At 42.5% G+C, this 17243-nt stretch overlaps 1 protein-coding gene across 4 annotated transcripts in view; it reads left to right on the forward strand.

Moving 5' to 3' along the window:
• MTBP (MDM2 binding protein) overlaps positions 1–12661 on the forward strand; it is a 77877-nt gene extending 65216 nt beyond the window's left edge. For all 4 annotated transcript variants that reach the window (XM_027561701.1, XM_027561702.1, XM_027561703.1 and 1 more), the window contains 5 exons: positions 705–971; positions 2628–2868; positions 5896–6009; positions 9863–9928; positions 10962–12661. In XM_027561701.1, the coding sequence (XP_027417502.1) occupies positions 705–971; positions 2628–2868; positions 5896–6009; positions 9863–9928; positions 10962–11000 (727 nt within the window). In that variant the 3' untranslated portion in view covers positions 11001–12661. The remainder of the gene's footprint in view (positions 1–704; positions 972–2627; positions 2869–5895; positions 6010–9862; positions 9929–10961) is intronic.
• The last annotated feature ends 4582 nt before the right edge of the window (positions 12662–17243 follow it).

Genomic DNA, 17243 nt, shown 5'->3' on the forward strand with positions numbered 1-17243 from the left:
AAGTGAAGGGTTTTCCAACACCATGTGTCTCATAGGTGACTTCCCTGATAAACTTATTTGTTGTCCTTAACACTGTGGGGACTCTTGTCCAGAAGCATTCACTGAACAGACAGCTGCCTGACATCTTAGATCAGATTTGGCTAGAAACCAGATCCATAGTCAGCCAGACTTTGAAGAAGAATTTGTCGTCAGCCTAAGGTGGAAGTGAGTTTCAAAGGGGAATGTCAGAATGTTCTGAGCTGTGTTTGTTGAGCCAGTTTAGAATGCCTTTATACCCTCCTAATCTTTGCGTTGAAAACAAACTTGCCCTTTCTAACGGAAGTCAGCATTTCACATCATTACATATCAGCCGTGCTGAGGAATCAGAGGTTGGTAGAGACTTAGAAGGTATCAAAACAGCAACTGTATTATTTTGAAAATAAACCAGAGGATTAACTTAATCTGTTGCCCAGAAACAGTCAAAGAGGAATCAGATTGTACCTCACTGTTTTTTTTGTTTTTTTTTTTAATCTTTTGCTGTGTCATGTAGCAGGCTGGAAAAAACTGAACTTGTGAGGGAAATTGGTTATTCACTCACGCTCCCAACAATTATTAGGAAGTTTTGTAAGAACTTTTTAAGTAAATGTTTTGCTCTTTGCAGGTGGCAGGAAATAGCCCATTGCTGCAGCAGAGTTTTTGATGTTAAAGATCTTTCTCTTGCTCAGGTACTGCTTGGATGACCGGAAGGCGTTAGAGAGAGATGGGGGATTTTCAGAGCTGCAATCCCGTCTTATTCGTTATGAGACCCAGAGCACCTGCGCCAGGGGGAGTTCTCCGGGACCCACCGTGCTCAGCCCGCTTCCATCTCCTGCGGTTTTGTCAGAGCCCCTGAGTGTCCCTGACGGAGAAGCTCTGCAAAGGGAGCTCCGGACCGACGTCTCCCGAGTGAAAAGGAGATCAAAAGATGTGAACTGCCTTTATCCGCCCAAAAGGTGATATATGAAGTGCACAAAAATAGTATCTTGATGGAAAGTGTTTTAGTCTTAGGGTAATTTTTTTTTCATATTAATCGTTCATATTTTTTAAGTTGCTTTCTGTGTGGACTTTATACGCTTTCATAGCGTAGATTGGTGACGCTTTCATACCAGGAGTTTGTTTCTTTTGTGAGCAGTTGATGATTATGCTTATAAGTTATAAAGAGAAATGACTTGGGGAAAATCACATTCTTTCTGGCTTTATAATACTAATATACAGTCCATTGGCACAAGGGATTGTCAGGTTTTTAAACCATGGAACACTGGCGGTCTTCTCCATAGATAAAGCAGAGGAGATGCTCTGTTGAAGAGGATATTGAGAGATGCAGTTTTTCTGCCTCCTCCCGCTGTCTGCTGCCTGCACTGGTGCTGCCTGCACTGGCCCCTTGAACAAGGGGCTTCAGGACTGCAGCTTACGACTGAATCCGCGCCTTGGCAGTGAAAGCACGGAGTCCTAACCACTGGCACCATTTTAAAATAACTTGTTTCATACAAAATATAGCTTTAAAGCCTACATAATACACCATAAAAATGAGATTATTCTAGCTACTGTATTTGCTAGCTAGATAAAATGTCCAAATACTTGAACAAAAATTAGAAGCTCATGAAATAAACAGCCTAATTTCTATTGAATTTATATATCTTTGGAACTTTTGTCAAATTTAGGTCTTTGGCACCTAAAACAAACCTTAAATTCTTATCATATGTAAGCCTTTCAAAAAGTATCAAATATCTTAAAGTGAAACTGTATTAAACAGTCATAAGTATTAAGGACTTTCCTGGTGGTCCAGTGGTGAAGATTCCATGCTTCCTGTGCAGGGAGCGCAGGTTTAATTCTGCACTCATCTTAGCGTGCATGTCATGCAGTGTAGCAATATATATATATATATATTAGAACACTGTTTCCCTGATATGAATAACTAAATTATTGTTATAAGGACTTTTCAAATTCATGATACTTTTTTCACCTGATAAAGCTAAAAAGCAAATCCATTAATATTTAGGATACTATGTTTTTTAGTAATTTTTTTTATTTCTGACTGTGATTGATGTCTATGTGTTCTGGAAAAGAGAGTAACACTGTGTCCTATAGGTTAGCAGAATTGAAGAGTCTGAGACCCTTTCTTGGAAATAGAAATTTAAACATCTTAGAAAAATCGAAACTAAAATCACTTTTCTAGTTTTATCTCTGTTTGTTTTAACAGCTTATCTTCTACAAGTAGTTGAATGGCTATAACAAGCATGATTATTAGGGTTTCTTTATCAAAATTAACTTGTCTATAAACAGTACTGCCTGGAGTGCCATCTCTGGTTTATGTGAGAAATTGTAAATTGACAGGAAGGGAGACAGTAGTATCACTTGTTGCTTTTCCTCTGAGCTAAAATCCTAGATTATTATTCACTGCTTTCTGTGTTCTCGTTTCTCATTTGAAGAACTAAAGGAGCAACTGTGTAATGCGATGTTGATTGCTTATTTAAGGCAGTAGTAACAAGAAATTGTGTTTGCTCTCCCGGGGTTTATATGTTGATGATTATAGCTGTAGTGTTGAGGAAAGAAAATGAACGTGATTGGTGACTCCCTTAATCTGTGTTCTGGTCTTGCCCCCGCAACAGACTTGTGAGATCTGGAAGTTCAGATTCTCTTCTTTCTCAGACAAGTGGCAGTGGTCACCATCACCACGCGGTCCCTTCCAGAAAGCTGCGGGCAGAGCGGCCATTACCTGTGACGTGTCGCTCTGCGCTGAGCAGTGAAACTCCCGGAGCCACCGCCAAGGCCGGCTCAGGTCCAAAAGCTGTGCGTGAATCAGAAACATCAAGGCCCGCGAAGGAATCCCGATCACAGAAGCACACGCGGGTAAAGATCCGCTTCCTGACTCTCTCAGTCTACACGGGAAGAAACGTTCTTATTTGATTCATTTCAGATGTTTGTCAAAAAAGTTTATCAATGAAATGAAGTGGTCTGTAATTTACTTTAAAATAATACCAAGGAGTTCCCTGGTGGCCTCTTGGTGAGGATTCCAGGCTTTCACTGCTGTGGCCCAGATTCAGTCCCTGATTGGGAGCTGAGATCCTGCCCCGTGGTGCAGCCACATAATAATAGTTCAGTGAAAGAACGGTAATGGGAAAGTGCAAGTCGGGGTGTGAAGGAGCAGAAGGAGCCCCAGATGGATCCTCCTTATATATATTTATATATATATAACCAGCTCTTATATATAGTCTTCATATATATATAATTATATATATAGCCAGGTCTTATATATAGTCTATATATATATAAAACCAGCTCTTATATATAGTCCTCGTGTGTGTGTATATATATATATATATATATATATATATATAGCTAGATCTTATATATAGTCCTCACAGGAGACAGGGATTAAGACCATCCCCATGGAAAAGAAATGCAAAAAACCAAAATAGCTATCTGGGGAGGCCTTACAAATAGCTGTGAAAAGAAGAGAAGCAAAAAGCAGAGGAGAAAAGGAAAGATATAAGCATCTGAATGCAGAATTCCAAAGAATAGCAAGAAGAGATAAGAAAGCCTTCCTCAGCGATCAATGCAAAGAAATAGAGGAAAACAACAGAATGGGAAAGACTAGAGATCTCTTCAAGAAAATTAGAGATACCAAGGGAACATTTCATGCAAAGATGGGCTCGATAAAGGGCAGAAATGGTATGGACCTAACAGAAGCAGTAGATATTAAGAAGAGGCGGCAAGAGTACACAGAAGAACTGTACAAAAAAGGTCTTCACAACCCAGATAATCACGATGGTGTGATCACTCACCTAGAGCCAGACATCCTGGAATGTGAAGTCAAGTGGGCCTTAGAAAGCATCACTACGAACAAAGCTAGTGGAGGTGATGGAATTCCAGTTGAGCTATTTCAAATCCTGAAAGGTGATGCTGTGAAAGTGCTGCACTCAATACGCCAGCAAATTTGGAACACTCAGCAGTGGCCACAGGACTGGAAAAGGTCAGTTTTCATTCCAATCCCGAAGAAAGGCAATGCCAAAGAATGCTCAAACTACCTCACAATTGCACTCATCTCACACGCTAGTAAAGTAATGCTCAAAATTCTCCAAGCCAGGCTTCAGCAATACGTGAACTTCCAGATGTTCAAGCTGGTTTTCGAAAAGGCAGAGGAACCAGAGATCAAAGTGCCAACATCCGCTGGATCATTGAAAAAGCAAGAGAGTTCCAGAAAAACATCTATTTCTGCTTTATTGACTATGCCAAAGCCTTTGACTGTGTGGATCACAATAAACTGTGGACAATTCTGAAAGAGATGGGAGTACCAGACCACCTGACCTGCCTCTTGAGAAACCTATATGCAGGTCAGGAAGAAACAGAACTGGACATGGAACAACAGACTGGTTCCAAATAGGAAACGGAGTACGTCAAGGCTATATACTGTCACCCTGCTTATTTAACTTCTATGCAGAGTACATCATGAGAAACGCTGAGCTGGAAGAAGCACAAACTGGAATCAAGATTGCCGCGAGAAATACCAATCACCTCAGATATGCAGATGACACCACCCTTATGGCAGAAAGTGAAGAGGAACTAAAAAGCCTCTTGATGAAAGTGAAAGTGGAGAGTGAAAAAGTTGGCTTAAAGCTCACATTCAGAAAACGAAGATCATGGCATCTGATCCCATCAGTTCATGGGAAATAAATGGGAAAACAGTGGAAACAGTGTCAGACTTTATTTTTTGGGGCTCCAAAATCACTGCAGATGGTGACTGCAGCCATGAAATTAAAAGACGCTTACTCCTTGGAAGGAAAGTTATGACCAACCTAGATAGCATATTGAAAAGCAGAGACATTACTTTGCCAACAAAGGTCCGTCTAGTCAAGGCTGTGGTTTTTCCAGTGATCATGTATGGATGTGAGAGTTGGACTATGAAGAAGGCTGAGCGCCTAAGAATTGATGTTTTTGAACTGTGGTGTTGGAGAAGACTCTTGAGAGTCCCTTGGACTGCAAGGAGATCCAACCAGTCCATTCTAAAGGAGATCAGCCCTGGGATTTCTTTGGAAGGAATGATGCTAAAGCTGAAACTCCAATACTTTGGCCATCTCATGCGAAGAGTTGACTCATTGGAAAAGACTCTGATGCTGGGAGGGATTGGGGGCAGGAGGAGAAGGGGACAACAGAGGATGAGATGGCTGGATGGCATCACTGACTCTATGGATGTGAGTTTGAGTGAACTCCGGGAGTTGGTGATGGACAGGGAGGCCTGGCGTGCTGAAATTCATGGGTCGCAAAGCGTTGGACACGACTGAGCGACTGAACTGAACTGATGTATATATATTTATATATGTATAGAGCCAGCTCTTATATATAGTTCATATATATATTTATAATTTATATATAGATTATGTATAAATATATTTATATAAAATATATAATTACAATCACATAATTATATTTGTTTATATATATAAATATATAATGATTTTATATATATATATATATATATATAAAACCAGCTCTTACATGTAGTCCTGATACATGTATATATATATAGAGAGAGAGAGGGGTTTTGTTACAAAATATATTCTCTTTATAGTGTTTGAAATTTTCCATAATAAAAAACAAGGACACACCTGTGTATACCTATCCCTGCTGTGTGTACCATTCCCATTCTGATGTTGACTCAGAGCTCAGCACATGAGACCCTCTCTTGGGACGCTTCAGTCCTCTCTGCCCGACAGCTACCCTGTGACATGTGAGTGTGTCACTGTTTCAGGTCTCTTCTTCTCAATGGTTTGGTCTTAATGAGCTTATCTGTCTTTAGCGTAGCTACATGGTTGTGTGATTTACAGAGCTCAGCTCTCAGGGTGAGAAACACTAGTCACATGTTATGTTGTATTCAAGATACTGAAAGAAGTAGTTGCTGAAACCCTGAAGAAGCACGGGATCACGGAGGCTCACGGGTGCTTCTCTGCTTGCAGCCAGCGTCTCTTTGAGATCTCCAAGTTCTACCTAAAGGTACAGTGTCTTCTCTACTGACGGCAAAATCCAGGTCATGTTCTAATGTTCCTATTTGACTCAAGGTAGTATGATTTGAATATTTTTTACTCTGACACCTTATTGCCACATTTTTTAATGGAGGTAGAAAAACTGGAGTCAGAATACTTTATGGTTGATTTTAGTTCTCATATATAGAGAATGGTACCTTAACTGACACCCCCAGTGTTTGCCTAACAGGTCATTGACTTGAGTTGATCATAAGCTCAGCTTATTTTATGTACTCAGGTAATCTTAGTATATCGTGAAGGTACCTGACAGAGTGTCAAAACATACAGTTTCTAGTTCTGGATCCACTAATAGCTCGTTGTAGTACAGTCAAACCGACCATTCAGATAACCGTTTTGTGAGACTTAAGTGGTGTTAGATTTTTATGTGGGTTTTTGATTAAAACTGCAGATGGACCACAGGTGGAACACTTTGAGTTCCCTTGTAGAATCTCTCGAGAAAGACAGTACTGAAGGTACAAAAGCCAAGAAAAGAAGAAAGGAAGACCGTGGCGGTGCTGTCACACGTTGGCGCAGGAAGCATGTGGATGCGTGTTGTGGCTGAGCAGCAGTGACAGCCTCGATGCCCGCCTGGGGCTGAGAGTCCAGACCCAGCACGGTCTCGGGCCTGCTTGGAGCCTGGGGACACCAGGTGTTGTGGAAGGTGGGGGCAGAGTGCCATGAAGAGCAGGAGTTAGAGAGAGGTCCGCAGAGTGAACGGGGAGCCTTCAGCCTGCTCTGCACACCTTTCCCCACAGCGTTCGCTGAGGATGGCTGTATTACCCGTGGCTTTGCTCTCTCCCACCCTGCGGCAGTGTGGGAAACAGTCCCTGGAGGAGAAACGCGTGGGAGGCCGCAGTGAAAAGGCCAATGACCTCTTATTCCCCTACCTTACAAAGGTGCCAGTGAATAAGCTCTGCACACACAGAAGTTCCAGTAAGATTTTTATTGTCTCATTTTAAAATATGACTGGAAGGGATGTCCCTGGAAGCCCAGTGGCTAAGACTGTGCTTCTGCTCCAGGGAGCATGGGTTTGATCCCTGGACTGGGAACTATGATCCCATGTGCTGTGTGCTACAGCGGAAACAATTTTAAAATGTCTGTGTGACCAGACAGCTGAGACTCGGCAGAGTTCTGAGGAAAGCGTCTAACTCAGCAGGTGTCAGAACATAAAGGAGCAGAGGGGGCGCGGGAGGAGCAGAAGCCTGAAGAGAACGCCATGAAAACTGGATGTCAGGAAGAAGACAGTCGCATGTACAAAACCGGAATGTGATGCTGTTTGCGAAAACTATAGAACGTGAAATTTCCTTAAAATTAAAAATACAGTAAAATCGCTAATAGTCAACAGTGAGAGTAAGAAATTTGCCAGAAGTTAGTATTACTGACAAAATTGAGGAGAAAAACATTAAACGTGAGATAAGAAAATGGGGGAATTAATCTGAAAGATCCATTATGCTCATAATAGAGACGAGAGGAGAGAAAACCTTCAGAAATACACAAGGCATTCCAGAACCGAAGGATGCAAACCTCCTGCTGGAAAGGGCACATAGCTCGTCCTGCCTGGAGGGTGGCAGTTCTGCAAGCCCGTCCCTGTGGAGGGTCACATCTCCTGGAGGGGGGAGTAGTTCCATAGAAGTTTCCTGGGAGAGAAGCAGTTGACATGAAGATTCAAGAATAAGGTTGGCATTGGGCTTTTCCAGTAGCCTCGCATGCCAGATGGTAGAACATCATCTTCACATTCTGAAGGAAAGTGATTTACCTGCTATTTTTTATCTGGCCCAGAAGTCAGTCACAGGCCTTCCCTGGTGGCTCAGTGAGGAATCCACCTGCAATGCAAGAGACCCAGTTTCAGTCCCTGGGTTGGGAACATCCCCTGGAGAAGGGAATGGCTACACTCCAGTGTTCTTGCCTGGAGAATCCCATGGACCGAGGAGCCTGGTGGGCTACAGTCCGCGGGGTCGCAAAGGGTCGGACACGGCTGAGCGACTGACACACACACAAGCCAGTCAAGTGTGAAGATTCAGTAGAGGACACGGCTGAGCGACTGACACACGGAAGCCAGTGAGGTGTGAAGATTCAATGGAGACGCTTCAGGCACGAAAGGTCTCAAAAATTTTGTCACCTGTGTAACCTTTAATGAATTTGTGAGAAGATGAAATTCAGTAGAACAAGGGACTTACTCAAGAAATAAAAGAAAAACTACCTAGACTGGGAAAGATATGTTCCAGTGGGACCTGGTCCAGGAAGCAGCTGGACCAAACTGCAGCAGGCCGAGGGAGAAGGGGCTCCAGGGTTTAAAGAATGCAGTTAAGAAAACCAGCGCAGAAACGAAAAGCTGAAGGGGCGATTACCCGGTATCCGAGAGTGTTTGAAGAACTTTGATGTACATTTAATCAGTCATTTTAATCAGAGTTGTGGGGCTAGGGGCAGAATTATGTACCTGGAAAGCTAAGCCAATATAGTTCAACCACAGGATAAATGAAACATTAGATGAAAGAGAAATTATAACCATAATATGTTACTTAGCTTGGGAGTAAACTTTATTTGCTTAAGCATAAAATGCAAACATTGACTGTTTACTAATTAAAAAAAAAATTGTGGTGCAGCTGTTACTGAGAGGAAACGAAGGGAGGTGGGAGGATTCAGAGGCCTGAATCCAGGGTAACAGCAGTCACTGTCTGAAAGTGTGAAGTCACACAGTAGCAGTAATAAGCGTATTATCCAGAAACACAGAGGTAGAACAAGAGAAACAGAAGAGAGCACTGAAAGTGACTGCTTCGACGGAGCATGACTTGGAAGCACAGCAGAGGACAGCTTTTTTTGTAAAACAAGTGAATTTTTTAAATTTTAACTTGTTATAGGTTATTAACTTTTTAAAAGTCAGAGATTTCAGTTTTATGTCCAGTGTCATCCCCTCTGTGTCTGGAGTGAAATAGCCAGTAAGAAGAGAGAGGTAAAGGTGTTTTATCTGAAAAATAAACATTAATTGTATGTCCGTCTCCTGAGTAATGAAGCATTAGTGAGTACACATAGCCGACGATGGAGAAGGAAACAGCAGCCCAGTCCAGCGTACTAGGCAGGAGAACCCCATGGACAGTGGAGTCTGCTGGGCTGCAGTCCATGGGGTTGCAGAGTCAGACACGACTGAGCGCCTGAGCACATGTGCACAGCTGAGGATGGGTGTGGGTCTGGCCGGTGCTGTTGGGTTTATGAGCTCAGAGCAGCATGGACTTATGTACAGACAGGTGTATTTTGGTTAGAGAACTTTGGCCTTCCAGGGTGGAACTAAATGATAATCTCTTGCTGTGATTTCTCCCTCTTCACATTGATGATTATAGAATGATTTAGGATCATGTCAGGTTTATTTAGGAGAAGGCGATGGCACCCCATTCCAGTACTCTTGCCTGGAAAATCCCATGGATGGAGGAGCCTGGTGGGCTACAGTCCAAGGAGTTACAAAGAGTTGGACACAACTGAGCACGCACACGGAGAAGGCAATGGCACCCCACTCCGGCACTCTTGCCTGGAAAATCCCATGGATGGAGGAGCCTGGTAGGCTGCAGTCCATGGGGTCGCTAAGAGTCGGACGTGACTGAGCGATTTCACTTTCACTTTTCACTTTCATGCATTGGAGAAGGAAATGGCAACCCACTCCAGCATTCTTGCCTGGAGAATCCCAGGGACGGGGGAGCCTGGTGGGCTGCCATCTATGGGGTCGCACAGAGTCGGACATGACTGAAGCGACTTAGCAGCAGGTTTATTTAATAATGACTTGTTCTTTGTAATTTAATGTACAGATTTGAAATGCTCTGTTTTCTTATGTTTAGGATCTTAAAACTTCAAGGGGTCTATTTGAAGAAATGAAGAAAACAACAAACAACAATGTTGTGCAGGTAAGCGTGCCGTGAGTGCATCCAGTTAGGCTGCCGTCTTGTTTCTGGGCGGCCAGGAGGCGTAGTACACGCAGTGAGAATTAGTGAGTGGTCTGTTCAGCTATGTCCCTGTGACCACTCGTTAAATAGCTTAATGGACTTACGTAAGTAGGGTCTTTAGTAGTATTTAAGAGATTTCTCTGTTAACAAAAGAGCTTCTAAATTAATGTTCAGAAAGAAAAAGAATAATCCAAAGAGCTGGAAAAATTAATCCATTTTGATTAGCTGTTTTCAAAGCTTGGTTTAATTCTATTTTTAGTGATCCTTTAAAAACAAAATTTCAAATAAAGGTGAGAAAATAGAGCAGTATCTTCATTTTGTCCAGTGAGCACACCACCATTGTATTCTGCAACATAAAAAAGTTCACCAAAAAGTGTTCTTTAGCAAGAAAATAAAATGTGTGATTTTTTTTTCTGTTTAAAAATTCATGACATAATATGTAAATACATATGCAAAGAAACACATACAACTGAAAAAAAAAAAAGAATTTTAAAAGATTCAGGCTGAGAAATAAAACATTTAAGAACCCTGGAAGCCCCAAAGAGTCTCTTCCCCACCGCATCCTACTCTGTCACCTCTGGAGGTAAATGCTATATTGATTTTTTTGTGTTTGATAACCCTTTAATTTTTTAAACTGTAGTTGGTGTGTAATATTGTGTGGGTTACAGGTGTACGGCATAGCGGCTCACAGCGTTTGCAGGTTTTGCACTCTCAGTCCTTGTGAAATCCCGGCTGTACTCCCTGTGCCGCACAGTGTGCTTGTAGCTCGTTTGCTACAGAACAGCTTGTGCTTCCCTCTCCTCCTCCTGGACTGCCTCTCCCTCTCCCCCCTCCCCACCAGTAAAGGGTACTTTTAAGATAAAATGTATTTTTTAAGAGTCTGATGTGCTATTTTTTGTCTTAAATTTTCTACCATGCTCTTTTGAACAATGTATTTTTCTATCGCTTTTGTTTTCAAAAGAATGTACCATAATCATATTTTTTCTCCCCGTAGGTAATTGAATGGGTGTTAGAAAAAGCAAGGAAGAAATAACACAGAATCATTCCCTTTGGATGATTATAAATTGGACGGATCTATTATATACCACTTCCTTCCTTAGTTTGAAAATTACACATTTCAAACTTTATTCAAAGAATTAATGTTCCATTTCTAAGGAATTTCATAAATACCCTGTACTTACATAGTTTTGAAGTTGCTCAGTTAATGTAATTTTAGTTTGTATACTTACAGTTTTACTATATTTTAATTTTTAAAGTTAATATTTTTGTGTATGTTTAAAAATTTTACTCTTGGTTATTTAATTATTTCAATAAATAGAAAAAGATATTTCTTTACTTCTTGGTAAATGTCTTTGTTGTTAGGTATATTTAAACTGCTGAGTCTTAAGTAAGACATCGCCAGTGGCTTTTCTCGGGTGTTACTACAGCTTGACTTATTGGATGACCCTTGGTTTAGAAACCATTGGCACAAAGCTCGTGTAGCAGTAGTCGCGCTCCCTTACCCTGCCCTGGAGCCAGCACTGCTGGAGCTATTGATGTTTATTTGGGATGAAAAAAAGAGCAAAAATTGTGAAAATGAGACGTAGTGAAAATGGCTTAAGTACCTACTCCCAGAAAAAAAAAATGTTTTCCCATGACAGTAAATTTGGAAAATGTGGAAAACACTAAGGAGAATGGAAAAAATTCCAATACTGTTCTGTCTACATAAACATTATATTTAGTTTTAAAATTGAGGTCATATGTGTGATATGTATGTATATTAATTTATAGCCTGCTTTTCACTTAACAATGTGATATAACAATATGATTAAAATGATTTTTATATCATATCATTAATAACTGCATAATTCAAATGAATCAGTTTATTTAACCAATCCTGCATTGCTGGACATATGAGTTTAATATTTGCTTATTGTAAATGAAACTTAAATGAATATTTCTGGTACGTCACTGATTATTCCTTAGTACAGCTTTTTCAGGGTGGAGTCTGCAGGTGTCTGAATGTACTGCTTTAACTTAACTTCAGTGCTGTGCTCACACTTAATAACTTTTGTGAATGTCCCATAAAAATACTGGAAATGGCAACCCACTCCAGTGTTTTTGCCTGGAGAATCCCAGGGACAGAGGAGCCTGGTGGGCTACAGTCCACAGGGTCGCAAGAGTTGGACACGAGTTAGCGACTGAACCACCACCGCCACCATAAAAATACTTCAAAGTAAAAAGTACTCAAGATACTCGAGATAAATGTGCAAGCAGGTAACAGGAGCGATCTAAAAGGCCTAGGGACTTCAGGTCTGTTTCTGGCAGGGACTGAACTCACGGGAGGAGCTGCAGGCCGGGCGGAAGTCCAGCTGCGTGAGCCGCGTGCCTGTGTCCAGGAGAGGACCCTGCCGGCCGGGCCTGTCCATCTGTAGGACACCCACGCACGGGACCTCAAAAGGCAGACCCGAGGGAGAATAGAGCAGAGCGCAGGCCTCGGCTCTTCGGATGTTAATTCCCGTAAAACTTGCATTCCCTGAGAGGACCTTAGAGAAAAAGGGACCAGCCACAGGGCCAGACTGGCTCAGCCTGTTCCACAGTGATGGTATGTTTGGGAAAATTGTTGTGTACATCACCTGGAAAAGAGAAGTTGGCTTCCTTGTGGCTCAGATGGTAAAGAATCTGCTTGCAGTGCAGGAGACCCAGGTTCAATTCCTACGTGCTCAAGATTCCCTAGAAAAGGGCATGGCAACCCGCTCCAGCGTTGCTGCCTGGAGAGTCCATGGACAGAGAAGCCTGGTGGGCTACAGCCACGGGGTCGAAAAGAGTCAGACACGACTGACTGACTAAGCACACACATCAGTTCAGTTCAGTCGCTCAGTCGTGTCCAACTCTTTGCGACCCCATGAATTGCAGCACGCCAGGCCTCCCTGTCCATCACCAACTCCAGGAGTTCACTCAAACTTAGGTCCATCGAGTTGGTGATGCCATCCAGCCATCTCATCCTCTGTCGTCCCCTTCTCCTCCTGTCACCAATCCCTCCCAGCATCAGAGTCTTTTCTAATGAGTCAACTCTTCGCATGAGGTGGCCAAAGTACTGGAGTTTCAGCTTTAGCATCAGTACTTCCAATGAACACCCAGGACTGATCTCCTTTAGAATGGACTGGTTGGATCTACTTGCAGTCCAAGGGACTCTCAAGAGTCTTCTCCAACACCACAGTTCAGAAGCATCAATTCTTCGGCACTCAGCTTTCTTCACAGTCCAACTCTCACATCCATACATGACCACTGGAAAAACCATAGCCTTGACTAGATGGACCTTTGTTGGCAAAGTAATGTCTCTGCTTTTCAATATGCTATCTAGGTTGGTCATAACTTTTCCTTCCAAGGAATAAGCGTCTTTTAATTTCATGGCTGCAGTCACCATCTGCAGTGATTTTGGAGCCCAGAAAAATAAAGTCTGACACTGTTTCCACTGTTTTCCCATCTATTTCCCATGAAGTGATGGGACCAGATGCCATAATCTTAGTTTTCTGAATGTTGAGCTTTAGGCCAACTTTTTCATTCTCCTCTTTCACTTTCATCAAGAGGCTCTTTAGTTCTTCTTCACTTTCTGCCATAAGGGTGGTGTCATCTGCATATCTGAGGTTATTGATATTTCTGCCGGCAATCTTGATTCCAGCTTGTGCTTCATCCAGCCCAGCGTTTCTCATGATGTACTCTGCATGTAAGTTAAATAAGCAGGGTGACAATATACAGCCTTGACATACTCTGTTTCCTATTTGGAACCAGTCCGTTGTTCCATGTCCAGTTCTGTTTCTTCTTGACCTGCATATAAGTTTCTCAAGAGGCAGGTCAGGTGGTCTGGTACTCCCATCTCTTTCAGAATTGTCCACAGTTTATTGTGATCCACACAGTCAAAGATAGTAGAAATAGATGTTTTTCTGGAACTCTCTTGCTTTTTCGATGATCCAGCAGATGTTGGCAGTTTGATCTCTGGTTCCTCTGCCTTTTCGAAAACCAGCTTGAACATCTGGAAGTTCACGGTTCACGTATTGCTGAAGCCTGGCTTGGAGAATTTTGAGCATTACTTTACTAGCGTGTGAGATGAGTGCAATTGTGCGGTAGTTTGAGCATTCTTTGGCATTGCCTTTCTTTGGGATTGGAATGAAAACTGACCTTTTCCAGTCCTGTGGCCACTGCTGAGTTTTCCAAATTTGCTGGCGTATTGAGTGCAGCACTTTCACAGCATCATCTTTCAGGATTTGAAATAGTTCAACTGGAATTCCATCACCTCCACTAGCTTCGTTCGTAGTGATGCTTTCTAAGGCCCACTTGACTTCACATTCCAGGATGTTTGGCTCCAGGTGAGTGATCACACCATCATGATTATCTTGGTCGTGAAGATCTTTTTTGTACAGTTCTTCTGTGTATTCTTGCCACCTCTTAATATCTTCGCTTCTGTTAGGTCCATACCATTTCTGTCCTTTATCAAGCCCATCTTTGCATTAAACGTTCCCTTGGTATCTCTAATTTTCTTGAAGAGATCTCTAGTCTTTCCCGTTCTGTTGTTTTCCTCTATTTCTTTGCATTGATTGTTGAAGCCTTTCTTATCTCTTATCTCTCCAAAGAAGAGCTCCCTTCTTTGGAACTCTGCATTCAGATGCTTATATCTTTCCTTTTCTCCTTTGCTTTTCACTTCTCTTCTTTTCATAGCTATTTGTAAGGCCTCCCCAGACAGCCATTTTGCTTTTTTGCATTTCTTTTCCATGGGGATGGTCTTGATCCCTGTCTCCTGTACAGTGTCACAAACCTCTGTCCATAGTTCATCAGGCACTCTATCAGATCTAGTCTCTTAAATCTATTTCTCACTTCCACTGTATAATCATAAGGAATTTGATTTAGGTCGTACCTGAATGGTCTAGTGGTTTTCCCTACTTTTTTCAATTTCAGTCTGAATTTGGTAATAAGGAGTTCATGATCTGAGCCACAGTCAGCTCCCAGTCTTGTTTTTGCTGACTGTATAGACCTTCTCCATCTTTGGCTGCAAAGAATATATAATCAGTCTGATTTTGGTGTTGACCATTTGGTGATATCCATGTGTAGAGTCTTCTCTTGTGTTGTTGGAAGAGGGTGTTTGCTATGACCACTGCGTTCTCTTGGCAAAACTCTATTAGCCTTTGCCCTGCTTCATTCCATATTCCAAGGCCAAATTTGCTTGTTACTTCAGGTGTTTCTTGACTTCCTACTTTTGCATTCCAGTCCCCTATAATGAAAAAGACATCTTTTTTGGGTGTTAGTTATAAAAGGTCTTGTAGGTCTTCATTGAACTGTTCAACATCAGCTTCTTCAGCGTTACTGGTTGGGGCATAGACTTGAATTACTGTGATATTGTATGGTTTGCTTTGGAAACGAACAGAGATCATTCTGTCGTTTTTGAGATTGCGTGCAAGTACTGCATTTCGGGCTCTTTTGTTGACCACGATGGCTACTCCATTTCTTCTGAGGGATTCCTGCCCGCAGTAGTAGATATAATGGTCATCTGAGTTAAATTCACCCGTTCCAGTCCATTTCAGTTCGCTGATTGCTAGAATGTCGACGTTCACTCTTGCCATCTGTTTGACCACTTCCAATTTGCCTTGATTCGTGGACCTGACATTCCAGGTTCCTATGCAATATTGCTCTTTACAGACCTTGCTTCTATCACCAGTCACATTCACAACTGGATTTTGCTTTGGCTCCATCCCTTCATTCTTTATGGAGTTATTTCTCCACTGGTCTCCAGTAGCAATTTGGGCACCTACCGACCTGGGGAGTTCCTCTTTCAGTATCCTATCATTTTGCCTTTTCATACTGTTCATGGGGTTCTCAAGGCAAGAATACTGAAGTGGTTTGCCGTTCCCTTCTCCAGTGGATCACATTCTGTTAGATCTCTCCACCATGACCCGCCCGTCGTGGGTGGTCCCACAGGGCATGGCTTAGTTTCACTGAGAGACCAGGCTGTGGTCCGTGTGATTAGATTGACTAGTTTTCTTTGATTATGGTTTGTGTGTCTGCCCTCTGATGCCTCTCGCAACACCGACTGTCTTACTTGGGCTTCTCTTACCTTGGACGTGGGTTCTCTCTTCACGGCTGCTCCAGCAAGGAGATACCCCTCGTCCAAGGTAAGGAGCAGCGGCCGCGCTTTGCTGAAGCACACACGTACAACCTGGAAAAGAGAAGTGGTACCAAATGGACTCATGGATCTAGTTAAGGTTGGTTCCAAACAGAATGCTGAAAGTGTCAGTGAGCCATTTGTTTGCTTATTTGGCTGAAAACAATAAAGGCACAGGACAAGATACATGAACTAGAGGAGGGAATGTTCAGTTTTCTAGCAGAATTTTGAGGTGATACAGAAGACTTGGAACATTCTGGGTTGGAAAATGTTTTCCCACTTCATTTCCAGTGGCAAAAGGTTCTCCAAGTAAGTAATAGCCTCAAGATCAAACCAAAGGTTCAGTGATAAATGCTTCATTAAAACCTTAGAAATACTTAAACCCTTTCAGCAAGACAAAACGACTTCTGTGAATCTTAAGGGTGTTGCCCCACAGACTCTGACAGCCCAAGACGCCCTGTCTGGTGGGTGTGGTTTTCATCTGACAGACTAGACTGTGACTTTGGATACACAGAAAGCCCACAAGTCTTACCTTTATTGGCATGTAATTCGCATATTATGAAAGTCGCCCCTTATGGTATATACTCTAGTAGGTTTTAGTATATCCACAAAGTTGTGTAAGCATCACCACCGTCTAATTCCCTCAGCTTTCCATCACCCCAGTAGAAATTCCGTATCTACGAGCAGTCATTTCTGTTTACCCCTGGCAGGCACCCATCTCCTCTCTGTTCTCTGGATTTGCCTGTTCTGGACATTGGACGGACAGGGACTAGTACAGTGTGGTCTTCTGTCTCCAGTTTCTCCTACTTGTTTAGGCTTAGACTCTGGACTGCAGCCTGCCAGGCTCCTCTGTCCATGGCATTTTCCAGGCAAGGATACTCGAGTGGGTTGCCATTCCCTCCTCCAAGGGATCATCCTGACCCAGGGATGGAAGCCACATCTCGACACTGGCAGGCAGATTCTCTGCATGAGGTGTTCGGGGCTCACCCGTGTTGTAGCCTGAGTCAGCATGTCATTGTATGAACCTGTCACAGTTGTTTTTCCATTCATCAGTCGATGGACACTGGGCTGAGTCCCCATTTTGGCTGTCGTGATGCTGCTACTGTGGACATTGTGTACAAGTTTTGGCACAGACATATGTTT

Source organism: Bos indicus x Bos taurus, chromosome 14 (assembly GCF_003369695.1).
Source record: "Bos indicus x Bos taurus breed Angus x Brahman F1 hybrid chromosome 14, Bos_hybrid_MaternalHap_v2.0, whole genome shotgun sequence".
Taxonomy (NCBI): Eukaryota; Metazoa; Chordata; class Mammalia; order Artiodactyla; family Bovidae; genus Bos; species Bos indicus x Bos taurus.